Genomic DNA, 23,402 nt, shown 5'->3' with positions numbered 1-23,402 from the left:
TAGTACTGCGTACAGAGAAACTAATCACAAAACTAATTCTGACGAGTTTCTCAAACAAAAGCCATATAGGATGGACAGAACCTGGTATCAAGCACGAAGCCCAAGATCGTCAGAGGCGCGATCCACGCAGTCTGTACGGACACGTTCGGTACACCAAGCTGCTACGTGATTATGGTTATCACCCGGCCGATTGGATCGAGCGTATTAGCCACGCACGAACTCGCCGCGCGCATTCTAGACCACACTGGCGAGCGACCGAACAAGCGTCTATGTACGTATGAACGTATGGAATACTTTCAGACGAGATCGAGATGAGGATTTCTGAGAAAGTTTTCCGCCATGCTCCTAGTGGCACACGCTCGACCCGTGCGAACTCGTCTCCAGTCGCTTCTTCTTCTTTGATCTTTGCCTTCCTTCGCTTCTTATCTTTTCGCGTCTCCTGCGACGCGACGATTCGCTGGAATTCGCTCTTAATTGAGACTACGTTACGTACATATATCTATAAATAAACCACGCTGATATATCGTTGAACTACTTACTCTTGTTAAAATGGAGATTGGCAAATTCTAGCGGTGTTCGATCAGTTTAATTCAACAAAGTTCGATTTATCAAGGATTTTTGTATGTGAAGATCTCAGGGTATTTTTAAATTTTATTTTCACCTCGTGACTGAAAGAGAATATTTCAGAATAAAAGGACTACAAATTTTAACAGGGTTAAGAATTTTAAGCCACTGCTTTGTAAAATATGACTATAATAGAAAATGTGACTTGTCGCGTTCTTTCTCCGTACTCTTCGTATTTAGATATTGTTCATTATGGATTTTATCGCATTTGAAATCTTCCAGTCCGTTTCGAATATCAGCTTTAATTAACATCGATGCTCTTTTCAAAGAATCATCGCTTTATAGAAAGATTAGAATTTTCAGCACTCAATTGATCCATCTTCAAAGAAACTTGAAATTACAAAATGGAAAAAGTAGTGCTCGTCTTGATGGTCGATCGGATTTCTAAGAATCGCGAGAGATCCAGGAATCGATTGGTTAAGAAGGAATTCGAATCCGGATCCTCGATTTGCCGGACGATTGACCCGGCCGATTGAGCTATCCAGGTCGTCGACAAATTACTTCTTCCTAAGTCTAATGTTTCAAACGGCTGCCGCCCACAATTTCATCTCGCGCCGCGAACCTTCCAGCAAATTGCCTCTCCTTTCCGCGGGTTTTCATCTTCCTACCGTTCGTTTCGTCAAAGTTAATGATATCCTCGAGTTTCCCAGGTTCTTCGTATTTCGTCTTTCTTTTCCGTTCATCGCAGTTTTTCTTCTCGCTGTTTTAGTCGTTGCGTGCACCGATCGTTACGCGTTTAACGAGTCACTCGGTAACGCGTTCCCAACAAATCCATCCAGAACGATCGGATAAAGACAGGGCGTGGTCCCGCGTCATTTTGGCGTCGCGATGCGCGAAGGGGTCAGCCGTTAGAATGTGTTCCACGTTGGAAACCAATGGAAAGTTTCGATAGAAAATTGCCAGTTCGCTGGGGAAACTGACTTGATAAGAATTGGGATTCTGGTACAGTGATACAGTGGTACAGCGTTCTTTTCTTTTTTTTCTTTTTCTTTTTAGAGGGGCTAGAAGATTTATGGAAGTCGTTTTGGGACATGAGGTTTGCGTGTGTAAGGTACATACACGATCGCTATTATTTACGATTTTCTATTTCTTACGAAGCGTACATTGTTGGCGTGCGGGGCCTACTGTAAAGTCTCTCGAAGGCCGTGGGATCTTAACCCTTTCACTGATAAACTGTGGCTATACTCATTCACTAGATCTGTGGACGAAGATTGGTTTTATTCGCTTTCCACGATAGAATATTCTACAAAAACGCAGTGTTCGCGAAAATTATATTAATATCAATTTCGGGTAAAGTTTCCGCGAGGTAATTTCTAGGCAATCATCGAGCGACAGGATGTATCATATTTCCGTGTGTACGAAACACGGAAAAAGCGGCATTGCGAGGCGCCGTTCGTGCTTTGCACGTCGCGCATGATCGACGAGCGGTACGCAGAAGTCGATAGTCTGTCGAAAGGTGAAAGATCGAAGGTTAATAGGGGTCGAGCGTTTTTTATCGCATTACCGCGAATATTCTGGCCTAAGTAGTGAACACGAGTTGGCCTTTGTGCGAAGACTTTCCACAAATAAGATGTTCCCCTGGGTATTAATCAACGCTTAATACGTTCGCTTACTCGCGCGAATCTGATCCGGGGATACGCGCGAGCAATTTCCGTGAAATCGTTTAACGTGAACGTATTAGAAAAATCCTAGCATGGTGTAAAACACGAGAAAATTGCAAAGATTCCATGGATTCCGAGTCTGCGTTAGCAGGCTTGTTTGCCAACAGATCGTCAGAATGTTTTACAAGATTTGGATTTTTTTAATAACGAAAAGAGAAAATTCGTTGTTCGATTCGATGATTATTTAGAAATATAATATCCATAATCTATATACAATTTAATACTAATGTAATCTATATCTATAATCTTATATATAATCTAGTATTTAGATTATAGACCTAGATTAGATTTCTTTGACGAACGAACGATCCAGAGAGAAATCCCTCGTTCTCTAGACCACTAATCTGTGATTAGACTTCTTCTGATTCCAGCGTCCAAATAGCTGACGCCTGGAGCTCCAGGCAATCGCGTGAAAGTGGCTGTTACTTCCGAAAACCATAAGAACAGAAGAAATCAATCGTACAACAGCAGAACTAAAAAGGAGAAATCCTTTATTTGCTATCCCAGAATCCAGCCAGTCAAACCTTTTGTCTAATCCCAACTTTTTAACAACAGACTCTTAAAACTAACCTCTAGATTAAAAAAAAAAAAAGAAAAAAACTGATAAAAAGAAACGAAAGGAGAAACAGAAGATGGATAGAAATATCCTCCGTATGAAATCAAATTTCACCTATCAATTTTCAAAATTCATCGACTCGGCCGTCGAAGCGATCGGGCGAATAGAAGGAAACATGATCCAAGCTACCTGTCCGTCGCGGTGTGATTATAATTGCAGATCTGGCATTCAGGATCGGCATTAGCGAGTGGTGAAATCTTCGTCGCGATTTGCCATGAGAAACGTACAGGGGAATCGATTATTCGGAGAGAGGTGCGCGTATTGGTGCCGTTCAACGACTAATTAAGCGATTATAGCGATTCTCGAGCGAGCTAACGAGTGTTAATCCGCAGCCAAGTCGTGGCCGATAGAGCCAGCGCAGGGTCAACTTGAGCGCACGCTCGCGCGAGCACCGCGATAATTTTACTTATCAGCGTGTTTAGGCGAAGCCCCCTCTTTCCAATGGAAACGATCTTCCTTTCTCTTTCTCCCCGTTTAGTTTCCTCCGTCTATTAGTCCGTCTTCAATTAAAATCAATTTCTTCGACACGATGAAACTGAATATTTGTACTCGAGTGCGTTTTCAAGTTACGACGCATGAATGGCAATGTCGATGAATTGGTAATAGGAATAATAACGATGTCTCGAGAAAAATATCGAAGGCGATTTTCTATGTCGCGATGAATGTAATAGGAAAGGAGCTTTCAAACAATCGGTCTTGCGTTGATTTGTTTCTTGAAATCATGGGCTTCTTCGTCTTCAAATAGTGCTCTTCCAAGATAAATAGGTTCAACAAGTAGTATTAAAATATAAATGACTCGATTAATTAAGGATAGCTTGGCAATTCAAAAGCATACTTTAATTGAAGCAAGTAACAGATTCACGCTTGTAAAACGGTTTTGCGGTTAAAACAAATCTTTGTCTAATTTCCATTTCTTCAATTAAGGGTATAAAATTGCAGAAACAGTCGCAGTCTTCTTATAATCATAGCGTGCAGAGGTACGATATTAGCTGATGAATTTATTTATTTATTGATTTTATATTACCTTACCTAAGCGCGCTTCGAAGTAACGATATCGGCGCATTTCTAACCGTTAGTTAACCCGTGCGCACATTCGTCTCGTCAAAGAATCCGCCATCGAGCTTAAAAAAGGAAAAAACACCAGGATGCTGAAAGAAACCAACTTATTAAACCTCGCGTACATTCTATCCGCTAGATCCCATGGATTTTTTCTGGCGAAAGCACATCGATTTCCTGGCTCGGTTATTCAAATTACCGTTAAACCGAGCCGCTTGAGGAATCCCTGGTAGCGCGCGTGGATCGCCAGTTACGATGGACGAGCGAGAGTCGCGCGACTCCGATCGTAACGCGCCTGGATCCTCGCGTCCGCAGCAACGGCGAGGCGCGACTAATTAAGCGATTAGTGGCTCGCTAGCGCATCGAGGTATTAATCCGTAGCGTGGTCGCGGTCGAAACGACGGGACACGACTTTGCTTCGTTCTACGAAATAGTAGACGAAGAAGAAGAGGAAGAAACGTACGAAGAAGAAGACGAAGAAGAGGAGGAAGAAGCCTCTCTCTTGGCTAGATCTTTCTCTGTTAGCGAGCGATCAGCGAGCATCTGGCTCGATCGACGCCAATAATTCAACCGGGTGTCGGTGAATTACACGTTCCGCTACGCCCTGCAGCCCCTTTTCACGGCGCTCGACGTTTTCATTTTAATAGAAATCGATCGTGCTCACAGTCACAGTGTACTCGCGTTATAGCGATGGGAACTGGCGAGCTATATGAAAAAGAAACGTGGATCCATAGAGAGGTAGAAAATGAACGAAGGTGGGGGAGGGGGGAGGGGAGATGAATCGCGAGCGTGCAATTAGAAATCGGGGATCTACGGGGCGGCAATAAATCCAAAAAGCAACACGGCTAATGGCGCACGCGTATTGACGTATCCATCCGACTATCGTTCATCTTTCTCACGAGTCGCGGCAGTACGCATCGTCCGCCTCGCGGCTACTCGCGATCTTCTCGACGCTCCCTTCTCTTGCAACCCCTTTTTTGCATTTGCATCTCCTTCTCCTACTCTTCTTCTTCTTCTTCTTCTTCTTCTTCTCCTTCTTTCTTCATTATCATCGTCATCATTTTCTTCTCCTTGGTTTTCTTCATCTTCGTTATGTTTATTCGTTATTCTCCCTGACTTGCTTATTACTCGGCATGTGAAAAGGATAGCGGATCGAGCGGATTCCTGTCGGCGTGGCGGCGGCTCGCGAGGTGGAGTGGACGCGCGTCGTGAGCATAAGTACGCTTGATTTACGCTAAAAGCCGAGTACTCGGCCCCGGTTCGTTCAATCTTTATCGAGGGGGTAATGCGATGATGATGGACGAGCGACGATTTGTAGAGGCAGAATGCGCGCCACGCCGCGTCGGCCCACGATATATGCGCCTCCGTCGTCGTGGAACGGTTATTATTGTAACTCGATCTCGGGATACGGCGTCGAAGTCGGGTAGAAAGCGCTGGAATTTCGTAGGCCTCGAGTACCATCGGGGGAAACTTGCCGAGGGAATTGTTTTGGAGGGGCGCAACTGGCATTTTAGTCTGTTTCGTGGGAATCGAAAGCGATGAAGTCATTTCGCAGGGGTCGCCGACATGTTCGGCCAGATACCGTGATCGATCGTTACAGAATCTGTCGTAGTGAAAGTGATTTTTTCGGTGGAAAATAATTTCACGTTGCGATGGCTTGTTCCTATACTCAGGACGATTTCTTAATTTTGTTTTACAAAGAACCACTACAAAAATGCTTCGGGAAATATCGTTAGATTCTCCAAAAACGATTCTGAACTATGGTTTTAACGATTTTCGTTAGAAAGAAGAAAAGGAGGATTTATAAATTCATTGGTTAAGAGGGTTCAATCCTCCCTCAAACTCTAAAGGATTACAGCAGGTCTAAAAGGTTTTCATTAAGAGAGAACCTCAGTGTCCCAAAAGTTTGATCTTCACCAATATGCTTTCACCTCGTAACATCCAACCCATAACTTCTCTCCATTATCCAATCTAATTCGCTTCATCTTACTCGTCAACCCTCCGGAGGTTTTGTCCGGACGCAAAATTCCTTCGATAAACGTCCATCTACCTTCCTCCTTCCTCTCTGAATCCTAGCGAACGACTGCGAACGCAAATGGGCGCACGTTTCCACGGAAATACGTGAACGGTCGCCGAAGGCTGCATAGAAAATCGGGAAGCGACCGAGGGAAGAAACGGGCACGGTTAATCGTGTCGTAAACATCGAGAACGGTGCTAGCCGACGTGATTTCTCGAAGCAAGGAAATGCAAGATCGCGCTGCTCGCCGCGACCTTTTTTAACGATCCGGCGCAGCCGCTCGGATTACCATAACCGATCGATTACCGAGCCTACTACGAGCGCTGAGCGGTTTCACCGCTCGATGAAGACGTTAAGGTACGCTCTAGGACTGCCTGCAGCCCAAGGAGGTCGGCATCGTCTCTATGTCACGAGGAGCACCACGAGCGTTTTCGCACATCGCATCTGGACAGTGTTCGTGAGCCAAACTTTTTTCTTTTTCGTGGAAACGCTTGGATACGTAACATTATTTCTGAGAAATGCCCGGAAGAACGTGATCGTTTGTGCTAATGCAGAAACAGGTAGTTGCGTGTTTATGGAGACTGATGTCGTGTTTCTGGAGACGCGTTTCGTGATTTTCAGCAATAAGGAAGACTTAATGATACGAATGTCAAAGGAGTTCAATTGTAGAAAGATGAAATATTCTAGGATAATTTTGAGGGTGAATGTGTGTATCACGTAGCATAAGCAACAGCAATATGAAGCTTCATTATCAGGTTGTCCGAAAAGTTTCTTTCGTTTCATAAGGTGATAATAGATGAACAACAATTTCTGTTTTATATTATTTTATTGAATTTATGCACGATCCATTTCGTTATATTTCTATTATTATGTTTGTGCATAATTCAATAAACTAATATAAAACAAAAAACATTATGTTGTCTATTATTTCCTTATAAAACGAAAGAAACTTTTCGGACGACCTAATATATACGTACTAAAGAAATTTTAAAGTTCCACTTTTTTTATATCGATGCTTCGAACGAAAAAGTATTTTTCAATTTGTTACACAACTTTAAATATATCTTCTACATCGTAGGAAATTTCTTTCTTGCGGAATTGATCGAAGGAAATTTTTCTTTAGGTAATCAACGAACCGGTCTTTCCAAACTAGAAAAGTTTCATCCTTATAAGCCCAAGCCTACTATTCGATCATCAAAGGGATTGTATACTGTATAACACGTGTTACATGTCAAAAGTGTATTAACACCGGTAACCCGGGAATTCGCAAGCATACACGAGTTTGCCCACTGGCATTGGGCATTATCATCGCCTTGCCATGTAATCGCTTGTATAACTTACGCCACTATGAATTATCATTAACGCCCTGAGCGATCACCCTCGGGCAGATTTCGAGCTGTTGCTCGTGTGTTCATTCGTAACGGCACGCGTCAGAGGCACGTGATCACGCATGTCAGTCAGCTTTCCAAAAGAGACAAGTTAAGCTTCTCCGGTTTCTTCTTTTCAATAAGAAGATAAAGAATCGTTCCATCAGAAATTCGTACATTCTACGCCGAAACTTATTAATATCAGATTATTTTGATCGTTTGATGTTAAAAAATATCTCGAAGGATGGAACACGACCAAATGCTTACTGAAATGCGTGATTTCTCGATTCAATCCTACGTCGAACACCTTTTTAAAACATTGAAAATAACTTTCGTTTGCTAAAATGCGGGCAAAACTAAAATATAGAAATTGGAGGATTATAGGAATATCGAATCTCCATTTAACTCTTACTCCCATATCGATCGCAATTGTTGTCATCGAGTAACGAAAGCGAAACCAACTCTAAGGAAGAACCGTCCGTGGTTAAACCGTCCAAGATCGTATCGCTCATATATCGAGTCTAATCGGTGAACAACGACAAGATCGCGAGGTAACATCGGTCGTGCGTCAATCGAACGATCCGATCGACGGCGGATAGCGTCCTTGTGCATCGATATCCGATTCCACGTTGAGCTCACGATTAAGACAATAAGATTTTACGACGTCCTCTATTTCATTTGTCGCTGGTTATACCAACGATTCGATCTCGGCCCGTGTTTGGCTATTACATTTTCATCGATATACAGAGTCAGCAGTCACGCAGTCAAGATTTTACCAGAAGATGACCTACTCCGGGTGGCGCAGATAGGCACGGCTAAAAGCCGATCATTTAATAACTTATACGCCAGTTCTCGATTACGATCGACCGTGGTGCCAGCCCGAATCGGATCACGGTCTGTAATCAAATGCTGTTACCGACTTTTATTACGCCGTTAATGCGGGACGATCGGTTCGTGGATTGGCTCGCGAATGCGTCCTGCGTTCCTTGCTACGTATTTTTCAGTCACCAGTGCCTCGATGTGCGTGTGTGTTCATTGTGCCGCGAGGAGTAGAGAGGAAAGTCTTTATTCGATACGGTAAATTCGACCCATCTCGAAGCACATCGTTAAGCCTCCAATGTGTTTATGGGTTGCACGAACGATTTCGAGGGGTAATTAATTTTTCGAACTTCTGTGTTACAGGTTGCACGGATGCCTACGGCAGACCCGTTCTCGAGTTCGAGGACGAGCCGACCAGAAGGGAAACCCTGTCTGTTAAGGAAGTGTCGTCGTTTCTACTCTATCTCGCCCGTTTGCCCAGGTAATTACATAGCTGGCTTACTTTTGATTATTTGGCTGACAAATTTGTTATTTCGCGATATGAACGGACCATTAAGTTATGCAATAAATAACAGGGATTTTTCAGTATGTACAGTCTCGTTTGCACCGTACAGTCACGTAATGACAAATTAATTTTACGCTAGCAGAATGAAGTTGACACTTGTTAACTATTTACGTTATAAAGGAAAGTAAATTGTGCCATATCTGTAAAATGTCAAGTGTCGGGTGAGTTATGAATGGTAGTGTTCATTAGGTGAAAAGGAACAAGTATCTGTACCGGTAATTAATCATCGGTGTATTTTCTTTTATTTTCTACATTTTTGCCATCTTTCTACTAAGTTTCCTATTCGCTTTTTACGAAACCCCGGTTGCAACGAGTTCCATTACTGCTAACAAATTATCTAATATCTTTGTATCCCACGATAAGGAAACTATGTAGAAACAGACTGTGGAATATATCCAGAAATAAAGACATATTTCGTTTCAAGCTACTAGATAGGAAATAATAATTCCAACGTGATACTTCGATAATCGATTTCCGATATTCGATAAGTACTCGCTATGCAGCATCGTCATCCGTATCTTTCACGCGTTACGCTCGAAATCAAGGATATATTGCGATGACCGCTTTTCTCGGCAATCACCGTGCAATAATAACGGCGATTCATTAATCCACTCGGCGAGGAACGAGCTTTCCAGCCGGACGAACATGATCGACGATGGTTTCCGTAATAATTATAATTTTCCATGGCCGCGACATCGACGACACGCCCACCGTAATCACGGACAAGGTGCAAAATCGCGACTTGAATATCGTGCTTCAACTACGAATTTCCTAGACGTCAGAGCATGGCCCGTCCCGCGAGACAAATCGTGACGCGGTTATTAATTAACCGAGGGCGCGACGTTTTTTCTAATTAGCCCACTGGGCCGAAGCTAATCGGAATCCAGTTGAAAAATGGCTATCGTCGGTAATTACCGTGCTTGTTGCCCGATAATTCAATTACGCTGATAAACGACCGGCCTTATCGGGATTTTCAATCAATCCATCGTCTCGAAGGACTAACGAGGACCTTCCTCGTTCGACGTCCTCTTCACGTGGTTCAGAGTTCGTGAAATTTGTTTGATACTTTGACCACGCGTCTAGCAACGTCGATCGTTAGAAAGCTTGCTGCTTCACCGACTGACTTTAATGGTGTCATTAATATTTCCACGAAAACTCTGTCACAATGTCCGTACGTCGACCGTGTTGTTTGCATAAATTCCCAAAGGTGAAACTCTGCCTACGTACAAACGTTCGTAGAAATTAATTTCCATGTTCCGCGCGCTGCGTTCTATTCTTCTCTGTCGAAATTGCGAGTTATTATCTCGCGACTTCACACCATGTACACATTGTATTTACTAATCGCTGGTAATTAAGCTGACGAACGACGCGCAGATTGTCTCTAGTCCGGCCCGTACCGAGGCGCGATAAATAATCGGAAACGGAGAAACAGGTGTCACCCTTTCTCTCCAGGCGAATTCTTTCGCCGCCGCGAGCGAACTGGGCGAATTTTCGATCGTATCGATGCACGGCATTAAAACGGTGTTCACGCAGTGTTGCGAGTAGGTGAATAAAGACCCGGTGGAACGGGAAAGGCGGTAAATCATGCGCCACTTAACGCGTCGGGGAATAGAATTTTGAATAACGATCGTCCATTATCGCGGCGTATCGAGGAAAGCGTGCAACACGAGGAAACTGAATATATTTCACATTACATAATATGTCTATTGTTCGGAGAAAGTGCATATTTCATTGATAAGAATCGAGCATAAAGCCAATTTATTTTATTGCTATCCTTGCCGTGCCGTTTAACCGAGCCGCCGCGGCTCTCCGATCGATCGAGACCCTAGGATCTCTGCCAATTCTGCCCGCTATTGAAGCAACTCCAATAGCCTGCCGTGCAATTTCCTGATCGAGAATCGATGTACGGTATGGCGATATTTTACGTATCTCTGGCAGCCGATGCGACTTTTTCATTTCGCAACGATTCTTTGATGACCACTTCGAAAATTGCGGTTTCCCTGGCGAGCTTTGGGGAGCTCGACTATATCGAATTCGTGAGCTGTGATTGAGAATACGAATATCTTGGATAGAATAGACAGAGTATTTAATGGCGAAATTATCGAGAGTTTTGAAATTTTCTTTCTTCATCTCTTTTTCACAATTATTGAAATCATAACTTTTATTCACATACTCACAATGGGTCTCGATAGATCTTCGGAAAAATTCCAACAACCCAAAAGCAATCTTTGTAAAAGCTACCTCGAAACATCTGTTCTAACTATTAATTTTGGAAGACTTAACGGATTAAAATCGCATAAATTTCTTTCGAGTTTTGGATGTTCCATCTTCAATTTTTTTTTTTTTTTTTTTTTAATTTTGTTGTTTTAAATGGCACTATCGGAACCTCGATTCAGCTATCCACTACACTGAACTTCGCTGAAAATCGCGGGCCACAAGCTTTACAAACGCAATTCGATCCTTCCGCCCGATGAACATCTAAACGAGCAACAAAACAGCTTCCACCCCATAAGCTCCGTTCCAAAAGCGGCAGCAGGCCGATGAATTATTTAGTACCAAGCCGGCAAACGAGCACGATACCCCGGCAGCGAGCCGTGCCGCGACCGTAAACGCCCTGGACGCGTTTTTTTTCTAGCCGGTCGATCGCGATTAAGAACCGTTTCGATCGGGACGAGCTCTAAGCCTTCTGGTCGATTGTCAGCGGGTCGGAGGAATCGAAAGGCGATCGTAAAGGATGTGGCCGAGTAGGATTCGCGAAGCAAGGTCCACTTCCTCTCGAATCGGTCGCTCGTTTGGCCGCGTTCGCATGCTACCCAGCTCGTAAAACATATCACGTACGATAGCCACGGCAGCCTATTGCGGTATCGTCAATCGTGCGGCTTTATGATGCCCCGTGCAACCGGACGAGCAGCAGAGAGAAGAAACGATATTCCGCCCCGGGGCTCTCCTCTTGAGAAACGTCCTTCTATCTTTCGATATCTACTCAGCCGTTTCATGAGCGCGGAAATGGGAAATTCGAGGTGAATGGCCTCGTCAGAGCTGTGTTTTGCTGAAATCTTTCGGTCTTGTTAAGATTCTATTAAGATCAATTTAAGAGCTTAAAAAACATTGGATGTTGCACAAGGTGAATAGCGAATATCTACAAGATCGAAGGGCTAAAATAGTAATATTTACGTCTTCTTCGAGAAAGCAGTGTTTCCAATAGAGTTGGAAAAACATGTGAGAATAAATGATAGGAATTGGATAGAAGAATTAGTTTCGCGTGTCTTCGAGAGTAATTCTGTGGCATCCACGGTCGGAATTATGCGGAAAATCGGAGGTGAGTTCGAATCGCGAGACAATCATTACGAAAGAATTCCGAACCGCGATGTTCTGCGAGATTGGACATAATAAACGCTTAATAACATGCGTCGTGAATGTAAAATACATGCAATTAATGCCTCGTGACGGCGTTTTCTCATGGCGAATGGGAATGACTTTACGCGAAATTTCAAATATCAGGTCTGGAACGCGTCATCGCGCAAATATTCCGTCAATATACATAAATAATGTTCGAACCGGCAGTTTTCCCATGCATTTTTAAAAGATTCTTTAGGAGAGAGTTGTGAGAATAAGTAAATGCAAAAATAGTGCGAGAATATTGATATAATACTTTGGTATGCGGCTTGATACAGAACTTCCTTGATGTTCCATAAAATTACAAGAATCTTTTAACGCAAAAAAAAATGACCAAAATTTTAATGAATAGCCGATTAACTTCAGTTAATCGAATCTATTGACTTCAACGTGAATTCCTATTACGTAAACGAAAGGTAATAGGCAATGGGAAGAATCAACGAACTCCATTTATCTGAATTATTTGTCCCACGGCACAAATTCAGGTAGATGGATGGATAAAAGTGAAATCACCAAAACCAGCCATCAATTATCATTACCTCATTACTAGCTACTTATTTCTACATATACTGAAGGTATAACAGAACAAACCAACCAGCTCAGGATCCACGATCGAACGTTTCCCACGATCACCGGAGACAATCGAACACGATGGTGCGTTTTCACCTGATGCATCCCCGAAACGGGTACGCGGAAGGTCGTCGGGGTTGCGAAAGTTTCTGGTCTTTACGCGTGTCCATTATTGCCGGTCGTCTATATTCTCCAGTAGCGAAGAGGAAAGTCGCGAGTACCAGGCGCCGCGCCGTTGGAATTCGCCGACGAAAGCTAACAGTGTCATAATGATCCCCTGAGCGGAACACGATCCCCATAAATCAACGTACCGGTTACGCGGGATTCATTAGCGTTTTTCCTCGTTTGTCACCTTTTTTCTAGTAGCGTGGCGGCGCGCGGCGTAGTCTCAGTGGGAAAGCGCAAAACCGACGTTGACATAGCGGTAGGCCAATCTATCGATGGCGGATTACTTCGCGGATACAGGCTGCAGATTATTTATTGATCGTACGACGACAAAACACGGATCTTGTGTGAAACTCTGAATTTTCACACGTATTTTTTACTTTCTATTTCCTTTTACTTAGATTAAGTCTGCTTTGAATATCGTGTTAATTGTTGGATGTCTGTCTTACGTATCTAGCGGATGATCGATCACTCGGAAAACAAGTTCGAAGCAGACCCTAAATAAAAGATAAAAGAATGAAAAATGCGTGAGAAGCTAATCTCTGAATTTTCACATGAATATATATATATATATATATATATTTTTTTTTTTATTCAAGTTCAACTTGCCTAGGTGGTTTGTAAAGTATTTTACGAAATGGGTGATCAAATTCAATGACGTGGAGAGAACAGTTTTCTCTTGGGGTCGATTGAAACGCGGCGATAATTAATATACATCCGAGATAATAAGTTCTGATGTACGTGATTTCATGTTTCTTATGCAAAGTGACATACTTATTACTTGATTGATGAATTATTGGGAATTTTGTTTCCGCGGATATATGTCCAATATATCGAAACATCTTTACTCGTTAACAAAGTTAGTTAAATCCCTTTGATAAATATGTTTAATAAATAGCAGAATGATAAGTGACTTCTAGTTGATGAATACAAAGTTCAATCTGTCGAATTCAAGATATTCGTACAGCTGTTTATTGATTGAGATTCTTAATACCGGTAGGAGGACGCTTTCAGCAATTAATCAGTAAGAAAAACAAATCATCCAAGCGTCGATGAAAAACGTTCAACTCTTCTAACAGTTACCATAGTACGGAAAAAGCTTGTCCCACATTTTCTATTCCACTGAAAAATCCACCTGGCGTAAATCGTCACGCATTAATGGAACTTGTTCGTTAATGAAAGAAAGCTGTGTGTCAAATGGACAGTCTAACTAGGAGAGGTATCATTTACCGTATCAACGTTGCAGCGATAGCAGAGCGCCTCTGTTAATTACCGGTTGTCGCGATTTATTGGTCCAAGGTCGAGGATTTTCACTTCTATCAGCTGCTTCCTAGATTCTGTGGGCGAAACCTGTCGCGTGGCTAGAACCGGAAAAATTGGATCGTGCTTGCACGAAGAACACGCCTCGATCTCGTGGAGATCGAGGGTGAAGTGGCGAAAGTTCTGAAATACGCCACGTGTCCTTGCGAGATTGCGGTGCATTCGCGATTTCGATCGTCTATTTGTTCGCAATCCTTTTGTTTATTCGCACTTTCTTTTACCTATACTTCTTTATTTGCATATTCTCTTTATTTACAATTTATGTCTATTTCGTCTGTCTACATCTAATATTTATCATATGTCAGACATCTTCGTTTGCAACTGCAATTTGTTCATGTGCATCTAACTTACCACTTAAATAAAATTTTCGAAACATTTTGAAACGTAATTAATGAACGATCCATCGTATCAGTACATATACCTAGCACAATTAATCAAATCTTTAAAATCCCATCACAAATGAAATTCCTTTCAATCCTCATATCCCAGCTACTTAATAATCCGCATCAAACTCTCCTAACAATTAGTCGGCTTACCGACACGATAGCGATTTAAACTCAAAACTATCCGTGCAGCTGGCACCTCGTCGCATATCGCATATCGCTCGAGAGGGAGTCACGAAGTCCGGAGATTGCACGACGATAGGATCGCGGGGGATCTGTTGGCCGATCCAGTTGTGCACCTGACCGCATTTCTGCATGAGTTATGGACGTGCATCAATCCTTTTAGCCAAGCTCCTACCATCGAGCTCTGATCGTCCCTCCCGCGTCTCTCAGCCACCCTCGTGTTCGATGGTAACGAGTAACGGGTTCGGCGAAACGTCCCTCGTTGCTATCTCGCTTTTCCCCGCGGGACCAAGATCTAGAACTGCAGTTTGTCGACCCACTTCCAAGATCGTATCAGATATTCGAGCATCTCTTTTCCTACCGTTCACTCGTTTTCCTTCCATGTATTACATCCTTCTCTATAGTGTTCTTTCTCTACTTTTTTTCGCTTCGGTTGCTTTGACTCTGTTTCGCCGGATTGTTAAGCACCCCTGTCGTTATTCAAGATTTAGAGATTAAGGGGATCCTTTCTGGTCTCTGGATGCCGATGGTCGAAGGCTGATTTCCTCAAGTGGCGGTACTTTAGATCGTAGTGGATTCGTACTTGTGTGTGTAGATGGATAGACCGGCAGTAAAGTTTTTGGGAACTAGGGTCGAGATGTTGGAGATAGAGGAATTTGGGAAGTGCATCTGGAGATGCCAATCGGGCTCTTTAGTGGTCGTAGTTGATTAAGTTAATGATAGGTAATAAAAGAAATCGCTTTTATGGAAAATATCGTACGAGGCTATAGAATAATGGGAAACGATGTATCGTGTATCTTTTCCGTTTATGTGCTTGGACGTTTGCTTGGACGTTTGAAACTTTGCTATTGCTTGAACAAAGAAGGGTAGAACTGTTTCATGAGTTAATCCCATATTTTGTGATTTCCGAGAAACAATGAACGTCTATATACTTCGCCGACTGTTCAACATACAATATGTATACATAGTTGGCGTGTGCAGCATGATGTTATTGCATGCTCGACTGGCATAGGTGAAGTACATTGGTCAGAACACGGAGTTCTGCTTCTACTTATCGAACTGTCTGTGATTTCAATGCAGAGATTTGTATGTTGATTGGTCGCTACAGGCATATTAAGAGCTCGACGGAGCGTTTCGCCCGACAATCGTCGTGTCAATGGGACATGAATGCCCTCTTATCGGAATTTTAAATGAGTTGATGTCGAACGACAGGTTGCACAAACGCGGTAGCCTTATCGAAACTCTATTGCGTATACCATTCGACAACTATCAAAAACGATACAATTTTTTTTATATCTTTTTTAACGCGAAGCACTCGAATTACTTTGAATTGGGAATATTCATACAAAAGTGTAATTACACGTTATACGTATGTGTAGAAGTGAAATTAACATGGGAACGCACAGTACCGTTTACTAATAAGGAAACGAATATCTGAAACGATGTGCATATAACATTAGAACGTAATAAGTATGTATATTGGCCTTAAATTTTAGCTATAGACAGATATGCGAGGTTTAATAGGTCGTAATTCTTTGAACTTGATGCTCCACTTATGAATCCCACGATGGTTTCGTATTTCGCATTTCATTTGTAGAAATATCAGTTGACCATGTTAGCAACCGCTGATTGAATTTTACTTTCACTTTCTATAATTTTCTCTTATATATCATAAAAAAGAGAAAGAAATTACAGATAGAATAAACTAACATAAACGAATGTTGTTCGTGCTACTTATCTCCTCGATAACAATTCTAAAAATATCCAAGAATAATTCATATATCTTTCGATGCTAATGGACCATTGTCCTGACATCGTCGTTGGCAAATTTCTCTACGAAGATGATACTAATTTGCATACATTCCACGACAATATCGCAATTACGTAAAAGTTTTTATCGTTGTCACGACCTGAGAACTATGCACTCTCCTACCAGGTGCCGCGTTTCCTTTGATTGTTTTTTTCTTGCATATTAATTTAAACACTCAGCACTGAACTCAGCGGATCTGTACTGTTAATAACGCATAAATAACTGTACCAGTTTCAGTACGATACTCTAATCGAGCTAATCGGTTTTCTACGAAACTCCAGTATCCTCGATTCTAGCAAACCACAAACTGGAGCATCGCTTACGTCACTAGAAGCCGAATCCAAGATGATGTACATTCTTTACAGAGCATTCTACTTTTATATCAACGACAAAGATATAAAAAGGAGAAGATTAGAAAAAAAAAGAAAATCAGAAGGAGAGCACACCTATGAAAACATCAAAAATTGAAAAAATTCGAGAAAATCGAGGTCTCCACTCCTTTAACCACCCAGTCCGCACGAACGGCTGCGGTTTTAAGTACACATAGGATGGTCTATTGCGATTTCAAACACGCTATTTGACCAGTAACATCCAGGCTTACAATGCTGCTAATGCGTTTCTTCTACGAGAGTGGGCAGTGGCGTAGCGGTGGCCGACAGTTACGATCGAATTGTAAATCCACGTGTCACAGTTACGGTGACTCGTTTACTCGACAAACGATCCTGGAGGTTAATTGAGAGCGACTCCACACGCTGCCTATAAGAGAATTTTCTATGGAAATCGTGGTGACGCACGCGCAAACGCTATTTCAACGTTTGCGGTCTCTGTTTCGGAGGTTAAACGTGGAATGTCTTGGGTTAGGTTGAATTCTCGGCACTTCCATGGTTTCCTGGTTCGTTTTGGAATTCTTCTTTCGAAAGGCTAGTTACGGTTTCCTAGGCAGTTGACATTTGTTTGCGGTGGCCTGGAGTTATGGATCGTAAATATTCAAACAGGTGGTTCCTCGATTTGTCTCTCAAGTGTCGATCATGTTAGGAATTGACAAGCTAATGTGATATTTCATGTACAAGCTTTTTGCAGGGGACGTAAATTTTGATGTAAATTATAGTTTTCTCTCTACATTTAATGGAAGTGCCTTTTAACGAACCTAAATCACTCACGTCTATGTTATTCCATCGTCCTGTATGCCTTGACACTGTTACTTATACTATCCAATTAGACTCCGTGTCCCTTCGTGCGATCACGAATGTAGTCACGGAAAAATCGGTTTGGCTTATCGAATCGATCGACGGTTCAGGGAAACGCGTGACTAACTATTCCGTGAGGCTGTGAACGTATCATTACCGTGCATGAGAACAGCCCGTAAATTCAATAAATACGGATTCGAGTGGAAGAGGACGACGCGAACCTGTGCTATCCGATAGGTATCGAACCAATCTTCCTGCTTACCATCACTTCGATGAATTCTTCGAGGACAGTGTCTTTGCTGAGGGATATCTTCTTACTATTATTTAGAGGATATTCAACGTTGAAAGCTATACAGGGATAGTCGCAAAAAGCAGAACGTTAAAGTATTTCTATTGAGATTATGGTAAGTTTCGAATTCTGTTTTCTAATATGTTACTCGAGGATCGTCCATACTTCTTTGAATATTAAGTCCTTTCAAACGTTTTTGAATTATTCTAAAGTATATATTTGGGTCGTGTAACAAAACCTTCCCCTCCGCTCTCAACATATCGAACATCGTACTCGAAGAACTTTAATTATATTTAATTAACCGTGCGAAGAATTGAACGCAAGGAAAAGTTTGAATACCGTCTGGTCGGGTTAATTCCTTGGCTGGCAGTCTCAAGAAGAAGAACGAAAGTGTCGGTGGTTGCACGATTTTTGTTTGTCAATGGAAAGGTAGAGGGGCATGAAAGCTAGCACGGCGAAACGGGGCTGGAGACGGATTAAAGCGATCGCAATGTACAAAGGACGGCATTGTGAGTAGTGCATACGCCACTGTGAAGTGGATGCATGATTACTATGTGTATGAAAAGGGGTCGAGGGACGCGGAGGGGGTTCCACTGCCACTGGAGCCGCGTGAGAAACGCTGCATACTTACGCGAACCACCCACGTGTCACAGCTTAATGCAGAGGATCGTGATACGCTTTTCCTTCATTCGATACTCTAATATGATCCCTCGGTGCCTCGAGTGAAACGTTCCCTCTAAGTACACATGTGCATGACAGGATTAAAAATACCGGGGAACAGACTGGGTTAATTATGGGTCTCGTAGGTCTACGATCGTTCTCCGTGGGAAGATGTCAAAAAGTGCTCTAGAAAAGTTCGAGTTCGATTACACGAAGGAACATGCGATATATTCGTCGTACGTTTCACTCTTCAAAGTGCTTCGAATTGTTTGATTAACATTTCACGCGTTCGTACGATTCCTTTATTCGCGTGTAACGTCAATGGTTCATACTGTTATTTATTTTGCTGTTCATAAATCACAGGACACTTAGTGCACTTAGGACAGGCATAAATAGATATGTACAATTACCACACTGCGGATTTTTATACATTTATGCAAGAATATACAAGATATTCAAAGTGCAATACATTTTATATTTGATAGATAAAAGAATCTTCTACTTAACTCCATTTTTCAAAGTATATTCATTAATGCTACGAATCGAAGATGATAATTATCGAATTATTTATCGAATGATTTAAATTTCAAAATCAGCTAAACAAGATGTTACAAAGTGAAATTTACTAACACATTCTAGTATTATATTAAAATGTGAAAAAGGAACTTGTTTGCAATCAGAGGATCATTATACACATTAACAACTGCGATACACTTGAGAAGAAACGCAGGGAAGAAAATTACTGGATTATCCGCCACGAAGGTCAGAGTGAAACGATCGAGCGGCCCGTCGGTGGATCGGGTCGTATCTTCGAGCGCACATAATCGGCGCGCGAACGTGTCGACACGACGAATGACTCGTTTCACTCTCTGAGCATGACTCGGAGGAGAAATCGCGGCGACACGCCGCTTCACGTGGGAGATCTTGTCAAGCGTCGGACTACCGTATCACGGTGACTCACGCGTATGCACGGAATGTCTCGATAATTTATCCCGTGCAATTTATTTCATCATCTGCCAGAAACGGTTCCTGGTCATCGAGCTGATCTCGTTTCTCTTCTGATTTCAGCTCCGATGTCGCGAAGAACGGATTCACCCTTCTGGTTCGTGGATACGTCCCGGAGTGTTTGGAATTTCTCGACAAGGTTCTCACTCTTTTGCAGGTAAAGCAATTAATCTCGTGGTTTTATGTAATTTTTATTCTTGTCTTTTTCTATGACGCGATGAAGTAAATTGGACGAGAGATAAGTTTGAAGGAAATGATTGTTACTTTTCAGGGACGAGTAAATGTTTCTCAAGCATTGCTTCTGCAGAACTTTGTCGCTGAAGAGTCAACCGATTCCCAGTTACCTCTGAGTCTCGTTAAGGTGAGCATAGTTGATTTTATTATCCAACTAATATTATTTAAACTAAATCGAACAGTTTGATAATTGAAGAGTTAATGATCTTTATTCCTATTGCAAGATTCTACAGAAACAATATTAATTCTATCGACATAAATTAACTACAATAACATTCCTATATAACGAACAATCTCCATGCATACTTCAACGTGCACACGTGTCCTTCGTAGTGGAAAGATTAAGCAATTGTCTTGAATATAACTTGTGTTCAAACGCGGTCATTGTTTGCTCACTCCCAATTCCACGGTGAAAACGTTATTCCTCTATTGGTAACGCGTTTCGTCTGGACGTCTCGATTGCACGGTTCTCAACGAGAAGAAAGGAAACCGTTTCCTTTCGAGTACGTTTTTCGGAGACACTGTTGCAAGAGTCATTTGTCTTGTCGAGGAGTTAAAAGCGTTTCCGATTTTGCTTTCAGACGATCGTTGTGGACGAGGGCGCTTTGAGAGAGCACATTCCCAGGCGAGAGCAGAACCACGACCAGGCTCAGTGGATCGCGTTTTATAAGGTAACCAAAGCTTCGTTCCATTTAATTCTCGAGGGTTTCTCGTTTCGTTCTGCAGTGTTTCTTCGCTGTGAGTGACTCGCTTGTATGTATACATGACCATTTCAAAGATGTTAGGGGAGATAAAGGGCAGCATTAACGATACAATAATTTACGATGTAGATGTTTCTCTAGCGGCGATTATACTGTAACAATCCCCTTGCATTCGTATATCGAAAAGAATTCGCTAATCTCTCCCTTCCTACAGTCGCATCCACCAGCCTAATCTCGCTGATGATTTTTCTTAGCAAATCCCGCACTTCACCGACTCCCTTCTTTTCCTGCTCGTATTATATCAAACCTTGTGTCATTCCAGTAAAATTCCCTGATCTCTTCCAAAAGAATCCTCACATCTAAACTTCGCACAGCACACACCAAACTTATAATCCAGCCAAGCACCCTATAACGAACGAGCGATTCGACCAGTGACAGGCAATTCAGTGGAGGCTCATCCGTCTGAATCCGAGTTGCGACAAATTGCTTCCGAAAACGATCGCGCCTCGACAATGTCTTCTGACGGGAGGATGGTGGAAAAAAAAAAACAGAGACAGAATCGGAGGGACAGAAATTTCGTCCAGGCCGGTTGACTGAGTGTCACGACGGTGATTCGGCAGGTTCGATGAAAAATGAACGGGCGACCGTGAGCGGAATAATTGTGCCGGGGTCCGGTGCTCTCTCGAGTCGCGGCGCAATTATTGTCGGAGAATTTATCCTGCGACTGGTGGCACTGACCGATGTTACCAATTTATCCGTGGCTCTCAACCCATGGCCGCGCGCTTAATGGCGTTTTAATGGGTCCCGTTAAAGCCAAGGAAAAAAGGAGACGCGCGGCGCGTCTTCGTCGCGCCTGGTATCGTGATCGCAATTCGTCACGGCCCTCGCAATTTTTTTCGCCCGCGACATGCGTCTGTATACACGCACCGATCCAGTAGAACGAATGTTTTGACGTGAATTAAGCATTCGTTCGGGTAATTGAGTGGCATGGGTGTCTTCGGGCTGTGATACGGTTTCGTTAGGTGGCGGTTTCAGAGGAGATTGGGAGATTGCAGGCTGTGCATCCAGAGATTTATACGATCTTCACCTTGCACTGTGCAATTTCGATCGATTAAGTCTGATTCGTATCTTCCGAATGGGTTAGGTTGTATGGTAATTGAATGTTTGCACGAAAGTGAACGATTAAAGGTATTATCAGATTTGAATATTTAATCCTCCGTTAGTATCGTATCATACGCGATAACGATGAATCGTTGTAGGTTACTTTGTTTTGGACAATTTCAAATATATAATATTTCGATAACAGGTCGAAAATTATTTGAACTACAAAGTTACGCAATTATCAGATCGATCGTGCAAAATTTATCAATCAGAATTTCTAGCTTATTCAAAAAACTCCAACTTCGTTCAGTATAAAACGAAACAAAATTTCTTTTCTCTCCGTCTTCATAGCCTGTACGTCGTCCTTCGTGGCTCAACGACTTCGCAGCAATTATTCCGGCCATTGTGCGAACATAAATGGCACAATGGGCGAATTCTATCGGTCTGTCGGTCGATAAAGCGATGCCGATCGAAGGTGAACCGACTTTACAACAGTTATTCGCGACCTTGCTGGAGATAATCGATCGGGAAACGTTACAAGGAGAAAATTTCGCCGATGGAAAATGTTCATAAATAACGGTCGGCTCGTGATCATCGTTGAGATAGGCAGAAACATAGCTGCAGGATTCTTCGGCGGAAAGTAAGGACTCGTCTTGTCGTTCCTGTTCGCCTGCCTCTTTCACGAAGTATGTTGGGAACGAACCTTCGTCGTGCGTGGTCGAATAACTGGCGTTCGTGTAACATCGTTGGTGTACGCTTGAAAATTTCGAACTTTCTCGTTCGCTAAGAATCGTCGAACCCAAGCATATCATAATGTCGTTAGTGGAAGAGAGATTAAATGGTGGTGATTGATAACTAGAGTAGAACACGTGTTCAGTCTCAGCTAATTCTAAAGTACTATAACGAGTACTGAATTCTCTACTTATTTCTAAGAGATGGCTCTCTGTTATTTATTCTTTTTAGGACTATTCAGTGCCAGGTTTGATGCTGTTTTCGTTTGAAATGGATGTTACGTTAATAAAATTATATTCTTCCAGACGTTTAATCTCTACTTTCACTTATTTTAATGGTTATGATAATCAGACCCTCGTTATAGTAGTAATGAGATCAGATATAGGTGTAGTATTGCAGAGTTAATGGATAGCAATTTCTGCTTTACGACTATAGCGAGAAAGCATATAAGGATTGTACAATCTTTTACATACTATTTTTCGTTCATCTCTTTCATTCTTCTACTATCATTCCCAAAATATAAATATCCATTAGATATCTTTTAGTGATCTTTAGTGAACAGCAATCAATTTTCTTAATCATAGCAGACTTCCATCTTCGAAAGGCCCATTAAAATTCACTTAATTAAAATCAGCGTAAAATGCTCTCTTGAAATATAACAAATGACTTTGGTATATTTATCATTTTTCGTTATTCTCTTTAACTGATACTTCTAATTACTCTGAACGATATATCATCCTAAGTCCGTTAGGCTCTTTCAAACTTAACGGTTATTAGAACCGTTTAGCTTGGAATAAACGTTTGAAAAATTAGGAACGACGGCATCTGGATGTTATCCACAAAATATATTTACACGTAATAGTTATTTTGCGCCACTCTGTATAATATTATAGTCTACCACGCGACCTTTCGATGGAAGAATGTTATGAAGTGTCCCCGGA

At 42.2% G+C, this 23,402-nt stretch overlaps 1 protein-coding gene across 4 annotated transcripts in view; it reads left to right on the top strand.

Annotated features, from left to right (window-relative positions):
* Positions 1 to 23,402, top strand: part of LOC139994041 (uncharacterized) — a 303,249-nt gene that overhangs the window by 193,162 nt on the left and 86,685 nt on the right. For all 4 annotated transcript variants that reach the window (XM_072016334.1, XM_072016324.1, XM_072016315.1 and 1 more), the window contains exons 7-10: positions 8,524 to 8,641; positions 19,757 to 19,850; positions 19,965 to 20,054; positions 20,509 to 20,598. In XM_072016334.1, coding sequence (XP_071872435.1) covers positions 8,524 to 8,641; positions 19,757 to 19,850; positions 19,965 to 20,054; positions 20,509 to 20,598 — 392 coding nt within the window. The remainder of the gene's footprint in view (positions 1 to 8,523; positions 8,642 to 19,756; positions 19,851 to 19,964; positions 20,055 to 20,508; positions 20,599 to 23,402) is intronic.

Source organism: Bombus fervidus, chromosome 2 (genome assembly GCF_041682495.2).
Source record: "Bombus fervidus isolate BK054 chromosome 2, iyBomFerv1, whole genome shotgun sequence".
Classification (NCBI taxonomy): Eukaryota; Metazoa; Arthropoda; class Insecta; order Hymenoptera; family Apidae; genus Bombus; species Bombus fervidus.
Note: the sequence above shows the minus strand (reverse complement) of the source record. Positions and strands in the feature narration are given on the sequence as shown.